Source organism: Rhinolophus sinicus, chromosome 11 (assembly GCF_057876585.1).
Source record: "Rhinolophus sinicus isolate RSI-liver-muscle chromosome 11, RSI-T2T, whole genome shotgun sequence".
Lineage (NCBI taxonomy): Eukaryota > Metazoa > Chordata > Mammalia > Chiroptera > Rhinolophidae > Rhinolophus > Rhinolophus sinicus.
Genome location: NC_142511.1, coordinates 624,466 through 642,270, shown reverse-complemented (window position 1 = coordinate 642,270; position 17,805 = coordinate 624,466). Strand labels below are relative to the sequence as shown.

General features: G+C 58.7%; 2 protein-coding genes across 10 annotated transcripts in view; one reads left to right on the top strand and one right to left on the bottom strand.

Moving 5' to 3' along the window:
- Positions 1 to 5,121: 5,121 nt before the first annotated feature.
- LOC109435251 (carboxyl-terminal PDZ ligand of neuronal nitric oxide synthase protein) overlaps positions 5,122 to 17,805 on the bottom strand; it is a 113,880-nt gene continuing 101,196 nt past the window's right edge. For 6 of the 9 annotated variants that reach the window (XM_074322381.2, XM_088801531.1, XM_088801533.1 and 3 more), the window contains 2 exons: positions 8,417 to 8,714; positions 5,122 to 7,887 (listed from right to left, as the gene is read on the bottom strand). In XM_074322381.2, the coding sequence (XP_074178482.2) occupies positions 7,437 to 7,887; positions 8,417 to 8,714 (749 nt within the window). In that variant the 3' untranslated portion in view covers positions 5,122 to 7,436. Of the gene's footprint in view, positions 7,888 to 8,416; positions 8,715 to 10,397; positions 13,892 to 17,805 lie in introns of those variants that run through there. The other 3 variants (XR_012492939.2, XM_019747350.3, XM_088801535.1) reach the window with 3 other exon arrangements.
- SPATA46 (spermatogenesis associated 46) lies at positions 12,090 to 17,575 on the top strand. Its single transcript, XM_088801823.1, has 5 exons — positions 12,090 to 12,192; positions 13,242 to 13,355; positions 13,860 to 14,397; positions 17,096 to 17,204; positions 17,540 to 17,575. Exons 1-5 carry the CDS (start codon positions 12,090 to 12,092, stop codon positions 17,573 to 17,575), a joined length of 900 nt encoding a protein of 299 aa, XP_088657949.1.

The window sequence follows — 17,805 nt, the reverse complement described above, 5'->3', positions numbered from 1 at the left end:
TGAGGACACACCCCAGGAAGTGGCTGCAGCAGACGCCGAATCTCCTGGCACCCTGATCTCGGGACCCCATCCACCCAAAGTGTGAGAAGCAAACGTCTGCTGTTAAAGCCACGCAGCCTGTGGCATTTCATCACAGCAGCCGAGCTAACGAAACGTCATTCCCGTCTTTCCATTCGCTATATACATTTTGTTTCCTTTCTTTCCCCCTTGCTCTGCTTTCCGTTTGATAGATCAAATTTACTTCTGCTGATCTGAAAGCTCTGTTTTTAAAAAAACATTTTTGGTGGTTACTCATAGTTTACTGAGAGCTGTATTTTTGCTATTTTCTATGATATTTGTTACAAGTAAGCTTGTTCATTTCCCTTCTGTCACTGTCATCAATCCCACTTCCTTTTCTGGTCCATCAAATTTGAATTATTGTCCCCTCCTTTGGGCCCTTTGTCATTTAAATAACAAACTTTACAGAGTCAATTACTCGTCTTTCCTTCTTCTATTTTTCCAAACACGGATTTTCAAAGATGGTCTTTGAACAGTAAACCTTTTACAGTCTTGCCTGCCTCATATTATATGTGTTTTACACTCATTTAAATGATGACTGAACTGAATACAAAGGTCTTTTCTCTCAACAACAGAACATCAAGCCGGTATCTGTGTCCTGACCCTGATTCTCATTCACAGCCGACCTTTGCTTCCTTGACACTTTGACAGTCTGTCTGTGTGATCTTGTATTTCGCAGTAATGTGTGTAGGTGTGCCGTCTCATTCTTACGATGTTAATCTTTCTGTACTTCTGGGGAATTCTCATTCTTTTTTCAAAGATTTCCTCCCCTCTCCTTTCTCCTACTGGAATTCCTAGTTAAGAAGTGTCATCTCTTTTATTTCTTCTGCCACATACTATTTCTGGAATGATCTTAGGAAAACCACAGCCTCTCTAAAAGGGAGACAGTGTTGACCTCACAAACAGACACTCCTTACTTTTATGGTGAAAAGCGGCCTTTCGCAGAAATTAGCCACCAGAAATGACAATGCCTGAACCAGCCACACGGGGTCAGACGACCACCAAGAAAGCAGGCGCTGAGCTTCTGTTCTAGCAGAGCTCGGCTGTGCCAGGCTCAGGGTGGCCACGGGCCAGGGTGTGAGCCTGGCTCCCTGGAATCTGCACTCCCCTGGGGGCATTGCAGCCACTCATAGGACGGGTCCAACCCAGACCCCCAAGAACGAAATTGCTCAAGAGGCACCGTCAGCTGTGTCCCTGGCCAGTCGAGTGACTTTGAGCAAGTTACTGAGGCTCCCTACGCCTCTGGCCAGGCCCCTCTAGAAAGTGGGGATTCTTCCTGCAAAGGCTCGTCGTGGGCACAGGTGACCCTGGAAAATGCCGTCTTCGCTGTTTCCTCTTGTGTGGAGTTTGGGGACCGGGGTCGGAGCACGGAGGCAGGGGGCTGGGCTGTGGACGACACAGGGCACTGAGAGCCCAGCCCAGTCCCAGACACACACCTACTGACGGCTGAGTGGTGAGAAGGGCCACTAGGGCAGAGGCCTGACCACGACCACTGCCTCACCCTTCAGCGTCGGGACACATGGGGACCCTTCCCAGGTGGCCCACACGGCCTCTCCAGCTGACCCGACTCCTGGAAATATCACACCTTCCAGGTCTGCTGCAAAGATTTCTGACAATCCCTGACACAGAGGACCCGGGATTTAACTGAGCAAGGACGGTTGGCAGGAACAGAATTTGCTGGATGCCAGAGCCTGCGGGAAGGCAGTACAAGTTGGTCCATCAAGACTTGTGCTGAGGGCGATTGGGCTCGTCCGTTGTGGGCACAGGGTGAAGAGGCAGCTCGTCCACTGGTGGGAGCGGCCAGCCCTTCAGGCCGATGGAGTCCACTCCCCTCCATCTCAGAGGCCAGGCTGCTCCTTCCTGCACAGGGCAGCCTGCAGCAGCCCGAGCCCTCCCGCGGTGGCCACAGGGGCCGGTGGCGAGTGGCCGCGAAGCAGGTGAACATTCGGCTCAAACACCAGCCCACACTGACTGGAGTCACGTACTGAACACGTGTGGGACGGGACCGAGGGCAGACAGGGGGGCTGCGTGGGGCAGCAGGTACGAAGCGGGCGGCCCTGGTTAAATAGTAACAGAACAAACAGAACAATCAGAACAAAAAGAAGTTGCAGTCTGTTGGGAGGGCGCTTTTAGTTTGGGGGACTTTTTCTTCCTTTTGTCCGTTCCAGGAGGAGACATGGCAGTTTCTTGCTCTGTGACCGACAGATTCCTCGGGCGCCTCCCAGAGAGAAAGTAGCCGCTGTCTTCGTATTTCCTCTGCTGGCCTCCCGGCTTCGGGCCAATAACCTAGTGGTCCGTTTGGGAGGCAGGCTTCCCCAGGGTCTCGAGTTGGACGGTGCCTCATGGCAGCAGCTGGGGATAAGCTGGACACAAAAGGGTTTGTCTCGGGAGGTCGGGTCCTGGATACGGAGAGTGGAGGAATTTTCTCATTAGCTGGGAGTCTGTGGGGGGCCCGGCTCTCACCGTGCGCCCCCGTGCCAGGGGCAGCATGGAGGAGGGGCCTGGAGGGCGAAGCGCTCGGAGACGCTTTCAGCGGACAGCGCCGTGTGCCGAGTGGACTTCGCGGGGCAGATGAACGACGACGTCCCGTGCCCTTCTGTCCAGTGGGAGGTGGGCGCTCAGCCACGACAACCACATTTCTTCATGTGGATTAATTTCTTGTTCCCATTCACAGGGGAGCCACAGTGCGAGCTCCAGACAGGGCACCCCAAACTCATAGGGGGTGCTGCTGAGTGATGCCAGGGGACCCTGAGGGCCAAAATCTCAGAAAGACGCCATCGTGCATTACCACCAGCACCACTGGCTAGACAGGGGAGTGCTGCAGGTGGAAAGGGGGTGAAGAGGACAGAGAGCTGAGGCATAGAAAGTTCTAGAACACTCCCAGAACCCACTGCCATCAAAGGGATTCTAAAGTCTGAGAGCGGAGTAAATTGACCAAGAAGGATTCTCTGAGTTTGGGACAGTGTCTGGGGTGCCGCTGTGGGCTAGCCCATCGTTAGTTCTGAACACCAACCGGGTATCCCGGCACATGCAGACTCTGGGAACCAAGTGGGTCTCCAGTGGCCTCTGCCGTTCTGTAGCAGCTGCTGTAGGCAGGTCAAGCTCAGAGGACAGGGACTCACTCAGCTGGCATTGCTTTGTGCTTCCATTGTGTTTTCACATCCCGTGTCACAGCCTGTCAGCGGAACAGGAGGGCGTCCTCACCCACGATCACACATGAGACAGAACAGGCACCCTTTGCCACCAGCATCCCAATGCACCCTGGACAGCACGAGCCCATGGTGCCAGCTGGGGTGCAGTGTGTGAACAAATACGTCTTTGCACCCCAGCTTCCACACCGACGGCTCAGCTTAGGAGCAGAGTATTAAAAACATGACATACGTGCATCCACTGTTACACTTACAAATTTCCTTGATTTTATTTTTACACTGCAATTTTTCATATATGATCTTAGCCAAAAATAACTTAATCTGCATGGCAGCGGGAGAGGACAGCATGTCAAAGGCACAGTTCACACCTGAAGACGGCAGAAGCCCACCCTGAAGCCCTCTGGGGGGAGAGGGCGCAGCCCGCGCTTAGCGTAAGGAAGAGTGACCATGAAGGACACCATCGTCACTCTGCCTTCCCAGGACAGTGTGCCACGCCTGCCCGCCACACTGGCCTCGTCAGGGGACGGCTAGATCTGACACAGAAAAGGCTAGAGCGTTGGCCTTGTGCACAAGACACTTGACGTGGAGCCAGGGTCCCCTAAGTGCTCAATGGCAGACCCCAAGCCCTGGCATGGTCACGGGGGCGGATGACACGGCTGGGCAGAGGCCCACTGTTTCCCTTCCCGTTTAAGGAGGTTAGACGCCTGGCAGACTCTCAGCTGTGAGTCCTCTGGGCCCCTGGACCTGACGCTGACCCGCAGGCCAGCTCTGCTCCAAGCACGATCTCTGAATGAGCAAGCACCAGGCTGTCCCAGGACAGGGGAGCCCACAAGTGAGCAGCTCTGGGCCAATCGCCCCCTGAGATTGTCCACACACACAGCTCTATCCCTTCCTTGGTGGAGGAGGGCTCTGGAACCAGGGAAATGCAAACCAAAACCACCTCGCACCCTCAGAAAGGCTCTTAGGAAAAAGACGAGAGACAAGTGCAGGCGGGGACATGGCGCAGAGGGAACTCTTGTGCCCCATACGTGGGGTGCACACGGGCACACCCATTCTGGGAAACCATACGCGCTTCCTCAGAACGTTAAAAATAGAGCTAACTTGTGACCCAGCAATTCCATGTCTGGGTACATATCCAAAGAAAATGAAAACTCTAACTCAAAAAGATACACGCACCCCCACATTCACTGCAGGGTTATTCACAACAGCCACGACATGGAAGCCACCTAAGTGTCCGCTGACGGACGAACAGATGAATGTGATACATACACACAATGGAACAGCAGCCATAAAAAAGGTGCACTCCTGCCATTTGCAACAACATGGATGGACCTTGAGAGCATCGTGCTAAGTGAAATAGGTCAGATGGAAAAGGACAAAAACCGAACGATTTCACTCATACGTGGGACATAAAACTTTCGAAACAAAAACAAGCTCACAGACAACAGAAGAGTGGTGCCCAGAGGACAGGGTTGGGGACCCCACCATGGGGCACACAGACGTCAAGTGCTAACCTTGTACACCTGGAAATTATACAATGCTATTAACCAATGTCACCTCAATAAATTTAACTTAAGAAAGAGTCATTGGGCCAGAGGACGACCGGTCACCTGCATCCCTTCCCAGCCCCCTGAGAAGCGTCTTACCTGCACACATCACGCTGACGCCTGCAACAGCCAAAGTCGGGTCAGGGTCAGAGAAGGGACACTCGCTCGCCCCCCACGGGCCTGAGGCTGGTGGTCCATCTGCTTTGGCCTCTCCTCACGGTCCAGGTCCCCTGGCCTCGGGCCTCGGGCGTTGCTCGCCCAGGCCCCACGAAACCAAAGCTGTGGGCCCGGCAATCAGAATCGGAGGAGCAACCACTCCCCCCAACCCCTCACCTTCCCCCCCGTCAGGAGGAAACCAAACCAGCAAAACCAAACAAATCATTTTATTGTGCCGTCTTCTACCAGAAAATCACCAAAAGTATAAATATAAAATCTCTAGAAAATACTCCGCTCTGTAATCTTCCTCCCCCAACCCCAGGCCAACCTCTTCGTCCTTCAAAAGCCAGTGGGTTACATGTGTGTCTTAATGTCATCCACACACGTGACAGGCAGGCTCACCTGTGTTGCCAGGATGAAGCCATGTGCCGCATTCAGGGGTACAGTGGGCTTGGGGGTGTAGCGGGGAGAGAAACTGCTGTGTGGCCCCAGCAGGCAGGTCCTCCATCTGTCCCCTTCACGGATCGGGCCACCGAAGGCCAAGCTCCCAGACGCTGGACTATGAGGGCTGTGCACGCGTGTGTGCATGTGTGTGTGTGTGTGTGTGTGTGTGCCAGGGGGCTGCCATGCTGCAGTCACAGGACAATCAGGCTGGAGATGGACACGGGACACCAGGCGGCGTTTTGGGAGGTGGTCTGAGTTGGGGCCTCAGCAGGATCGAACGCCTTGTCCTGCTACCTGTTGGCACTCGGCCCTGGCACCCGGCACCACCTGCATCTAGGAGCCGATTTCAGCCCCTCCCCCCAGGTAGCAGCACCACTTTGCTGCAGGGGGTGAGCTGGGGTCACACAGAGGCCAGATGGAGCTAGAACAGGCCCCACAGCCTCTATCTGGTGTCAGACACGAGCCTGAGAGACCCAGGGTCACCACGCAAGGAGCCGTGTGCTGATCTGGCTCTGAGGGCCAGGGCGTGGACAGCAGGCAGCTCTGTCCCATGGCCACCACGTCACCTGGCCAGAGCCACACTGGTCCCTGGGAGGAGCCAAGTTCCACATCAGAAAAGCGCACAAGCCCCTGGTGTGGGGGCCCCGAGGAAGCTGGGCTCACTCCCCACACGTGCACTTAGGTTCTCTGCCCCCAGCTCTGTGTTCTGTACAAAACCCACGCCATTCTGGGAGAACTCACAGGCCCCAAAGCAAGTCCTGAGAGCGTCTGCGTCAAGCCAGGTGTCACATCCTGGTGACGTCGTTGCAGTAAGGCAGGGTCTGCTCAGGTCCCAGCATGCACGAACCCTCGTGGGGAAGGGCCAATGAGACCTCACTATGCACTTGGGGTGAAGCCTTGCTTTGGAGCAACAGGAGACAGGACAGGAGAAAGGCAGGGCCCCAGGTTGGTGGCAGTGGGCTGAGGTGGTGGGGAGGGGGCAGGGGCCAGTGGTGACATGAGGCGGGAAGTGAGCTGGACAGTGAGCAGAGAAGGGGGTGCAGAGGTCTCGGGAGGCCCACAGTGAAAGCCCGCCGGCTGGATGGGCCGCTACAGCCTCCTCCTGGGGAACGAGCCCCCGCTCAAGGGAAGGGACGCTCTCTTCTGGCTGCAAAGGCCCCCAGTGCAGGGATCAACCCCCAACAGGGCCTCCCGGCCACAGGAAGACAGCAGAACAGGACCCCTGGTGGAGACAGGAACACAGACTGGTTACCCCAGGAGGCCAGGGCCCAGTCAGGGTGACACGGGCCCTGTCGGCAGGAGCAGAGGGGACACTGGAGGCAGAGGCCTGGAGGGAGACCCAGGGCTGGGGGGCTGCAGGCTGGGTGCCAGCAAACAGCTGCCCCTGACTTACGAGTGGTTTGCACTCCAGCTCCGCGGCCTGCACCCTGCTGTCACGCCCCGGCTGGGACCTCAGAGCATCGCTCCTGGCTGCCCTGACAGCCACCGTGGTCCCCAGTGCCAGCTCTGTCTCTGTCCTCGTTGTGCTTTCACTGCCCTCCTGTCTGCTCTGTGTTCTCTGGGACCAGCGCCCTGAACGCCCAGGTCCTGGCTGCTCCCCAGACCAGATCAGAATATGGGGAACTGGTCATGGCTTCCCTGAGGGCCGCTCCCAGATGGGCAGTGCCGGGCAGGCCCAGGGAGAGCTCACTGCGCCCTGCATCTTCCAGGTGGGGGCATCCCGAGAGCCTGGTGACAAGGCTGCCTCAGGCCCTCAGGCTTGGGGAGCACGCCCACGGGGACAAAGGCTGGTAACCACCAGGTGCCGCCCCGCTGAGCAGCGGTCACGTGCGGCTCTCGGGCTCTGGGCCCCTCATGCCCGAGGCAGGAGGAGGGAAGAGCAGAGGTGGGGTGGTGGGGGGACCCCTCTAAGCTCCAGCAGAGCCGGGAGCACATCCAGCCTGGGCTCGCAGGAGACGAGGGGCACGACGGCCCCGCCGTTTGCCACGCGGCCCAGGCCCTCTACCCAGGACCACGGGGCTTCAGGTAACGTGAGCGACGGGCACAGGCTGGGCCGGGAGTGGAGGAGAGGGGGGCATGGGCTCTACTCAAAGGACAGCAGGTCGGGGTGCGGGCCCTCGTTGTCCAGGCTGGAGGTCCGCGCCTGCGGACGGGGGCCGCTGTCCTCTGGCGGCTCAGCCAGGCTGACTTTGCGGCTGTTTGTGGCGATGGGGCTGGGGGAGGCCCTCCCGCTCGCCGTGGTCTGCAGCCTGGGCTCGTCCTGGCTGTCCTGGTGGATTAGGTCAGGGACGGACAGGGACAGCTCGCCATTGGGCACGGCCTCGCTGCCATCCACCATTCCCACAGTGGTCTCGGGCTGTGAGGCGTCTGCTGGGCCAGGCTGAGCAGGGGACGGCTCCGTCCCACATTCCAGACAGCTCAGGACAGGCTGGGACGAGATGAGCATGTCCTGGGTTGTCTTCAGGGCCCGAGGGGTTCGCTTCCGGGTTACGGGAGGCGGGGGGTCCAGTCGGGGGACCGCTTCTCGGGCCAACCTGCAAAGGTGACAAAGTCGACGGGAGTGTGTTTGGTGGCCACCTGTCCCGCCGCACGCTGGCCTCTAGGTCCACACAGCACCTCGACCTCGCCGGCCCTCCTGGGCCTGCGTGTGGTCTCAGCGGCCAGAGTACAGGCTTTGGCCTCTGACATTGCACCTGGGCGGTGAGCCTTGCGAAGGCCAGCACCCCAGGGCACAGGCATGTCACAGAGGCGGGTCACACAGGCCGGGAAGGAGGAGGGATGGCTGCCCAGCGGCTTCTCCACCCCAGTTGGGGCAGTTCAGGCGGCTTCTGGGCCACACCAGTGCCATCCGCTGGGCTGGTCACTAACTGCAGCCTCAAGCGGCTGTGGTCCCTCCCCAAGTGCTGACCAGCAAGGCGGGGATGCTGTAACCCACGAGTGGGCCTCGCTTCACACGGCACCCTCCCCCCTCCCCAGGGACATTCTGTCCTGGACACACTAGCTTGTCCCTGGACCCCCGAGTGTCCGCAGAACTGCGGGAACCGGCCGGTAGAGAAGACTCACCTGTCGTCCTCCCCACCGGTCCCGCCGGCCAGCTGGGCCTCCGCGGTCCTGTTGATGGCCATGGCGCCCACAGTGCCCGGGCCCCAGGGCTCTCTCCTGCGCAGGAAGTCATTCACTTTGGCCCCCACGGCTCTGCCCAGGTTCTTGAGGTGCTGGCTGCTGCCCACCCAGAGGCCGGGCCCACCAGGCTCCGCTGGCCCCAGGGCATCTGCTGGCCTGCACAGGTGGGGGACGGAACGGCTGGACTGCAGCCTCGGTGTGAGGGCCGTGTTCAAGTTCTCAAACATGCTGTAGTCGACTACGGACGAAGAGGGAGACAGATGGTGAGTGAGGGCGTGGACCGCAGCGCGCCCAGGCCCAGGACGCACGCGGCTTTGGAAACCCAGAGCCAGGAAGACACCCCGAACCCTGTGGTCAGCCTCTGACGGGACGGGGTACCAGGACGTCTAGTTAATCAGTGATGAACTCCAGCCATAAAAAAAAGCTAACTCTCCCTTTACAACTGCCTGCTTGACTCATGGTGTGCCCCACACCTTGGGGTCACCGAGCCCTTTGGAGAAGAGATGAGGGTATCTTTACACTGCCCTGAGCACGTGTTAAGCCCTCCAACTCAGGCCTGGGACAGAAGCTGGTGGACGGAGGGCAAGTCTGAGGCCTGAGCTGGTTCACCCCCCACACACACGTCCCAGCCACCTGCACACAGGTGCTAAGTGGTTCGGAAGCAGCTCACACCAGGCGACAAGTGCTGGTGCCAACGAGGCAGGAGGGCCTGATAACCCAGCCCGCTGCACCCGGGCTTCCCTCGCAGGACGGCCTCGTGAGGCGGACACGGTGAGATCGCTGCTTACAAGTGACGCACGTGGCGCAACAAGCGCAGGGAGCTATGGGAAAGGGAGTGGAGACGCCCATGGACGGACCCCACTGCCTTCACCCGTCACTGCTCCTGGGGACGTGTGGAGGAAGCATCCCTGGGGAACAGGTACAGCTGAGGGGTTCAGGCTGGCTGGGCTCTGGGCGGAGACCCGGCACCCCCCCCCCCACAACAGGCTTGTCACCTCCTGGCTCTTCTAAGATTGCAGCTCGCCTGTCACTCTTTTGCATAATTTGCCTATCACGTCCCCCATCCCTCTAATTCTTCTTTAATCATGAAATCTGCACACTAGCCCTGGGAAACGAGGGCATTTAACTAGTTTCCCCCCAACCAGGAGGTGCTGGGGTCAACGGGACCAGAGCAAATGTTCAGGGGTGGAACGTCTGACAGGGCAAGTCCCCATTTCTAAAAGTGCAAATATTGAAAACACATGTCAAAGGGGTTTGCAAATGGCGAGCCCATTATTTTGCAAAACAATTTCTAGGAAATACAAGTAACTTTTGGGTTGCACACCATTTTGAATATCCTGTATTTCTCACTATGCTTCGGGACGTACATGCGGAATTCTCAGGTAATTACAGATAGCCCACCAATAGGGACTATTAACAACAGTCCCAAAGACCCTGGTAAGTCCATGTTGTTCCTGTGAGAACTGCTAAGCCCCTCGAGGGGACCTAAGGGCTCGGCCCAGAGCCGCAAGTCACAGCTGTTTAATAAGTTCCTTCAGCTGAATTGACCTTTGATATGAATACATGAAACTGCACTATGGGCTGGCATTGTAGAGACCCTCTTCCCAAGCCATTTTCCATTTACAAAAGCCACACAGCCCCCACCCCCCAGGAGTGGTCTGCAGGGGCTCCTGGGGTCCGGCTGGGGCTCCCTTCACCCTCCACATCTGAGGGATGTGCCCCTTCCCTGTGGGTGGCACCAGTCACCCCCACACTCTGCCCCCACTTCCTCAGGACTAGAGACTTGGTTATTCAGAAAACAATGGCGAAGGTGGGACTCCAGCTGGGCAGCCCTCCCACACCCCACCCCCCAACATGCACGCTCCCCAGTGGAGCAGACATCTGGGGACGTAAGTCATCCATAAGAAAGACGGTGGCTTACCTGTCTGAGAAAGGGGCTCGGAAAGCAGGTGGGGAACAAACAAGAGAGAGACACAGTTTATGTAGTGACCGGCCACTTAGAGAGTGTCACCTCCTGCCTGCGTCACCAGCAACCGCATGCCAAGAAGACACCCCATGCAAGATAGGGGCCCTGCTCCCAGCCGTGTGACACCCTGGAGGACAGGTTCCCATGAGCTTTTCAACAACTAAACCTGAAGAGTCGCGCTGCTCGGGCCCCCGTATTTCCCTCCAGTTATCTGAGCCCCTCACATTGAGTATGTGCGGCGCGAGGAACGCAATGGGCCCTCGTCCCATGTGCATCACTCATTACGGCGCTCTTTCCTGCGCGTAAATTGCCAGATTCCAGACCAGGAAGGCGGTCGTCCACGCCAACTGTGTAAGTGAGCATGGCGGGAAAGCCAAAGGGCAGAGTGCCCAGGGCCACACCGGGAGCTAATGGTGGGCCAGGGGTGGGGTGGGGGTGACAGCTGACATGCTGGTCCCAGGCCCAGTGAAACTGCTGAGGGGCACGTAGTCCCCTCACATTCCAGCTCATTCCAAGTTTCCAAAGCTGGTGGGGGCAGGGGGCACAGAACTCGTGTTCTCCCCAAGGTGCTGCAGGTGCTTAAGTCTGGGCACGAACTGCCAGGAGGACAAGTCCGGGCCATCACACACGCAGGCTCAGCTACCTCGCACCACGCCATGCATGGAGTGGGCCGGAGTGTTCCACGTGGCAGGGATGTATGCTGTCAGGTCTGAAGCATGGGGCATACCTAGTTGACACCTGTCGTGATTACCTAGAATGCGGTGCCTTCCGCTGACCTCCAAAGTGGCACCATCACCTCTTACCCTGATTCCACCCCCCACCCTCCCGCATGTGCCAGGCTGTTATGACAAAAGTGAAGCAAACAGAAAGGGCAACCTTACCACTCCCGAGTCCAGTGTCACCAGCAAATTGCTTATAGTGAGCAAAAGGGTGTTGAGTAAGTCACCCAGTCATATTTCAGTCATTTGTTAAAAACAGATGGCACCAACCACATAACAAAATCTCTGGTCCCTAATCTTAGGGAACACACATTGAGGTATTTAGGTATAAAGGGATTTTATGTTTGTAACTTACCTTCAAACAGCCCAGGGAAATAAACTACGTATCCACAGAGGGAGGGAGGGCGGGGATTGTGAAAAGGGGCTACAACGTTAACATAGGAAGCTGGATGCAGGCTAGAAGGATGTTCTTTATACTCATTTTTGTAACTTTCTATAACTTTGAAATTATTTCCAAAGAAAAGGTGAAAAATGTGCCCCAAACCAAAAACCAGCACCTAAGGCCAACAACAGGAACACGTGGTGGCAGATGAGGGGGAAGACAGCAAGGAGGGGATTCAGAGAGGACAGAGGTCCCAGAGCTGGGGGTTGGGAGTGACACCTCAAAGTTACACTAAAGAACCAAGTGCGCAAGCGACGCGGTCTTCTCCCTGGGGATTCCCAACCGCAGCAGGCCACCCGGGAGTGACAAGTCAGGGACAGCTCACAGGTGTCAATCCCGCTTGCAGCGACCCACCCGGCTCTGAAAGGGGGGGGGCCCAGCCAGTGATGGAATCACGTGGCCTCATTGTGATGTCACCACACTCACAATGCGCGTCGTCTGGGTGACGTGCGCCTCTGGGAGCTGAAGCCCTGTGTCAGTCAGACCATGGAGGGCTTCTCACTGCTCAGCATTTCGGGGCCTCAGCTGTCTTCCTCGGCCCTAAGCACTTTTCCTGACATTATGTCCTCACGTGCCACCAGCTTGCCAGGTAAACTGCCATTTGTCCCGAGACAAAGGAGGCTGCAGGAAGGATGCCTCACGCCGCTGCCCACGCTCAGAGCTGCGGGCAGGTGGGGCGGAGGCGCCCTGTGGTCACACCTGACTGCTGCTCCCTTGGCCTTTGAGTGCTATGCCAGGGCATGTGCGGGACCGCGATTTAGTAAGAAAGGCAAATTACACATGGGAGAAACTTGTTCAATGCTGAACTCATGGTAAGTGGTTCCCACTGTTTAGCCGTCTGTGGCAAGGGAACGACGGGCAGACATTTGTTGTCTAAGATTTTTCCTCTTGACCCGCATGAAATCACAAGCTGACAGACTGTCTGTGTGGAGCACGTGCTAGTCTAGCCCTGTTTTGACACCTGGGAAGGTCTAGACCTGTCAGTCCATGAGCAGGAGGCTCGGGGGAGGGTGGCTGAGGGCCCTCGCGGCATGAGGGTGGGCGCTGCCTGGAGCTGGTTAGAAACGCTGAGGCTCCGGCCGCTGGCCACAGACCCACAGAGCCAGAGCTGGTGTCCCAACCGGCCATCCAGACAGTGCCTGTGCACGCGGGACCCCTCCCAGACGCCCACGGCCTGCACAGGAGACCCTGCTAGGTCTCCGCCCAAAGTGAGCATGGCCACTGCACACAGTGCACACACACACACACACGTGCAACACGTACATTCACACACAGTGCACACGCACACACACGCGTGCAACATGTACATTCACACAGTGCACACGCACACACACGCGCACACACGTGCACATACGTGCACTGAGACGCAGGCAGAGTGAGAAGTGCGGCCCAGGCAGGAGCTGTCCTCTGGTCCCTGTCCTCTGGAAGGACCTCTCCGTGGTCTCAGTGAAGTGGCCCACTTGGAGTCCCCAGCACGGCTCCCAGGATGGCCCGCCTCTGGGGCAGGCGAGGCCCGTTACTTCCATTTTGCTGTGAAGTACTGAGGCTGAGCCCTGGGTACTTCGGGGGGTTGTGGAGGGGGGTGCAGGAAGCAGACTCCCAGCCTGGCTTAGCTCACCAGCCCCTTCTGCTCCCCAGACATCACCAAGACTGCGCTCCCCACAGAGGAAGCCAGCCCAGCTCAGGCCTGGCCCTCCCGGTACCTGAGCAGCACCCTCTGGCTTGGGGCTCACAGCGCACAGCTCTCTCCAGGTGAGGCCTCTCCCATGGCACATGGGAAAAGTTGGGGGGACCCAGGCGAAGTGCCTGCGTGCTGCCTTTCCTGCCGTCTCCTCTCTGGTCCTCCAGCAGGACCCCCCTACTTCGCCCTCACCCCGACCCCTAAGCTGGTGGAGCAGCCGTGTCTGCCTGAGTGGGCTGTTGAGGGAAGACAGACAGTGGGGTTGGTGGCAGGAAGAAGGGCTGCAGGAGGCCCACTGCACCTGTCTGGGTCGGTGCTTAGAGGAGGCACCTGAGGGGGGCCGGGGCCTGTGACCGCGCGGGCAGCCTCTGCCCAGAGACCAAACTGCCATTCGTGCCGAGACAAAGGAGGCGCGGGAAGAATGCCTCACGCCGCTGCCCACAGTGGGCAGTCACAGCTGCGGGCAGGTGGGGCAGAGGCGCCGGAGGTCACGCCTGACGGCTGCTCCCTCGGCCTCCAGCCACGCCAGGCTGACGACCCACGGCCCAGGCTCAGACCAGCCCTTTCCTTCACAGACCGCATCCTGGGGGACCCCCAGAGCGGGGCGCAGCTGAGGCGGAAGTGCACCATCTACCGGCCCTGGTTCTCCCCTTACAGCTACTTCACGTGCGCAGACAGAGAGGGTCACCTGGGGACCCACAGCTTCCCAGAGGCGCAGCGGGATGAGGGCCGGGCGGACAGCTGCCTTCCCGCGGACAAGGCCGACAGCACTGGCTCCTCTTCCTCCTCCCTGGAGAACACCTGCCCCCGAGAGGCCCCCCAGAAACCCGGGCCCGGCCTGGACGCCACAGACTGCATCACGACCCAGGACATCCTGACGGCTTCCAGGTGGCAGCCGGCCCAGCAGAGCGGCCACAAGTGCGCGTCCTGCTGCCGCATGTACCCCAGCCTGCATTCCCTCGAGAGCCACATCCAGGGCGGCTCCAGGGAAGGCTTCAGCTGCAAGCTGTACTACCGCAGGCTCAAGGCCCTCTGGGGCAGGGCGCAGAGGCCGCAGCCCGGGACAGGCTCTCCGCGGGCAGCGGCCAGGCCTGCACGTAGCCCCACGGCCAGGTAAATGCCTCTAGAGAGAGGCCAGTAAACCAGCCAGTCAGTCACAGCCTCCTGGAGTCTGAGGTCAGCCTGTACCACCTGCTGCCCTTCACAGCCCAGCCCAGCCCATTGGGCCAAGTTGCCTAGCAACACCAGGCCCTCGCCTCTCTCCTTCCCTCCCTCCCGCTCTGAGTCTCTCACGACAGCACAGCCCTAAGATATTGGTTCTCAAAGTAAGGCGCCCGGACCAGCAGTGCTGGCACCCCCTGGGAACGATTAGGAATGAAATTCTCAGACCTACGGAATCAGAAACTGGGGGGCGGGCCCAGGACCCTGTGTTCTAAGCAGCCCGAGGGAGACTGTCCGAGCTCAGGTGTGAGGCCACGCCTTGCCTCCCCCATAGGGGAGCTCGCACTGAGCAGACAGGGTTGGCGTGGGGGAGGTGCCACTGGCAGAACCTCTGCAGTTTGAAAGCTTGTAGGATGTAAGGTCTTCTGAGGAGCGGCATGCGGAGGCCGCTATGTCCCCCCTACTTATGAGGCAGAGAATTGGCCAAAAGGGCAGGGCCACCCCCACTACAGACACCGCCAGGCTGGGCCACCCCCACCACAGACACACCAAGCCTTTGTGGAGAAGGGCTTCTCTGGCTGAAGCAGAACAGAACAGAGCGTATCTCTCTACACTCTGTGTGGCGTCATGACAACGGGCAGGTGAACACGAGAAAAGATTGCTTCCTATTACCAAGCAATGTCCCCGCAGACAGCGTGAGCCTTGTTCCATTTCCAGGCAGACTCACTGCCAACTCTGAGCATCAGGGATGCAGGGAGGACATCCGTTTTGCCCATTATGTGGTAAAAAAAAAAAAAAAAAAAGGAGCTGAGTGCTTAATCATGTCACTAGGCCTGTGCACCTGTCACTTCACCTCGCTGTGACTCAGTGGGCCCTCCCACCAAGGTGTGCATTTGCGCTCAGGGTCCCTGGCACCAGCCCTCCCTCTGGTTGGCCAACAGGTGGGGAGGAGGTCCCCCAGACGCCTCCGGTGCACCCGCTACCTGCCACCATCATCCCTCCCCCACTTGTTACACCAAAACCGTCTGCAGACATCGTCATGTGTGCCCTAGGAAAGCAAAGTCACCCCAGCCAAGAACTATTCACACAGCCTGATCCCCAGGCGGGTCTTACAAGCCTCAGCTGGAGGCATCACCTTCCTGCCTTTCTAACAGGCTCCAGAGCCCTGAGTCAAGCAGCTGAGGTGCCCGGCGTGGGGAGGGGACAGAAGTGAGGGGAGAAGGAGCAGAAGAGCAAGAAAAGACCAGAGAGAAGCTTTCAGAAATCAGAAAGGTTTATTAGCAAAGGCCACTAGACTAGTGACAACATCCAGGGAGTAAGTGCACTTACATGGACAGATCGTTTTCCCAGAGAGCTGACCCAACAGAGTTAGTGACACACGGTGTTAGGAAGCAGAAGGGTGGGGGGAGGGAGGGGAGCGGTCGGGCAAAGAGGAAACAGAAGGGACAGCGCTCCCACACAAGAGCAGCTGGAAGCGGGAGGCTGCAAGCGAGCAGAGGCTTTGCAGACAGCACTGACGTCAGCGGGACAGTAAGAAGCGTTTCCACCCACAGACAGTCCGGAGCGCTCGGCAGCACCAACAGGGCAGGGACCCCTGTGTCCACTTGTCCTCACAGGCAGAGCTGAGCTAGCAGGGCCAGAAGCGAGGAGGGAGGCGAACAGGGGACAAGGCTGGGAAGTGAGGTCTGCAGCACGCCCGTTGCTGCTCACCAGGCGACACTTCAAAGCTCCTACATCTGTCCCTTGTCTGCCATCCTCAGCCCTTCGGTGCGTGCTGGTTTGGGTCACCCTGGGGAGGGCGCTCCGGGGGCCTGACAGCAAGGCTGGGATGGAGGCAGGGCTCTGGAACCCCGACGGAGCACTCAGGGCAAGCGTCTTGAGTGGCCGGGTCAGCGGTCCAGCCCTTTCATCCCTCCTCCACCTGTCTTCTCTCCCTTCTCGAGTTTGTCATGACCCTTTTAGGAACTGTCTTCCCACCCACTCCTCACCCATCCGCCAAAGGCCTGTCCTACCACATCCACACCCGAGCCACTGGCCTGGGCCTGGGCCCTCAGCTCCAGCTTGCGGGCAGCGGGCCCCAAAGCCAGACCTCCACTCCCTGAAGTTGCCAACGCCAGTGACTTGAGGGGACTCACTTAGGAGCCACTCGTGCACCGCCAGTCTCGGCCAGGCCGGCCTCCTGACAACCCTCCCTGTTTCCTGGATCTCACATGCCTGCTTCCGCCTCTCCCTGTACCTGCACCTACTTCCAATGGGGAATTAGAAAACAAGCGGAACTGGCCTCTCCAGCCAAATGCACGAATGCACGTTAGGAAAAGAACAGGTCCCTGCTGTGACTCAGACCCTGGACATGTGCTGTGCGCTCTCCATCCGGCTCCCACGCCCACGTGCACACACACACACGCCCTATCCCCATGGGGCCCCGGTGCACCAGGGTGGACTAATGTACCTGCATCACTGTCATTCATTTGCACTCGCTTGCATTCGTGTGGGTTACAAAGCAATGTTAGGGTTCAAGAGCTCTATTCTGGGGCAATCCCTCCTCACCACTGACCCCCCAAGGGCACGGCCACCTGGTCTGCAGCTTGTCGTCGGGATAAAGACCTACTTCCCTGAACACATGACCCCGGCATGTGCCAGTCCTCCACAGGCACCTGGCATCTGTCCACAGCACTCAGACCTCGCTAGACCAAAGCAGCTTGTCCACACTGCCCGCCAGCCCACGGGACCGAGCGGGATCTGTGGTCAAGGTCCAGACGGTAAAAGAACTGCAGGGTCCACAGAGACGGGTCGAGGGTGACATGCGGTGGCCCCTGCCCTAAGTGGCAGTGATTTGAAGAGCAGACATAAGCTCGTTTGTTTTCCTGCAGTGAGAGCTGACCACTGCTGCGCAGGGAGGCGACCGGTGGGGAGCTGGGGCTGGGGCTCTGAGCCTTTCGCCTCTGAAAGCTTCAGCTGGCACAGCCCCAGGCCGGACACAGAGGAGAGGGGCAGCTTCCCGCCGCATGTGCACGGCTGGGCTTGCAGGAGGGAGGTGGGCAGGAGGGGGCGTCACACCGACAGGACTGGTGACAGCAGAGGCCGCTCTCCCCAGGGCCTGAAGGACGTCAAACACGCAGGCTCCCTGTGAGACCACCTAACATCCGGCTACAGAAAACGTCTGGATCCAATTCCTCTGCCGTCAACGCGACACATCCCAAGTCACACTCACGGAAGGGCCCACCCTGCCTGTTCCGGCCCAGAGCGAGCGCAGTGGGGGCGGGTTAGGCAGCTGGCGCGCCCTGAATATGCAGACAGAGCAGCTGAGCACGAGCCGGGCCCTTTCCCAGCCCGACACGGAGACGGGGCGCCCGGGCCGCT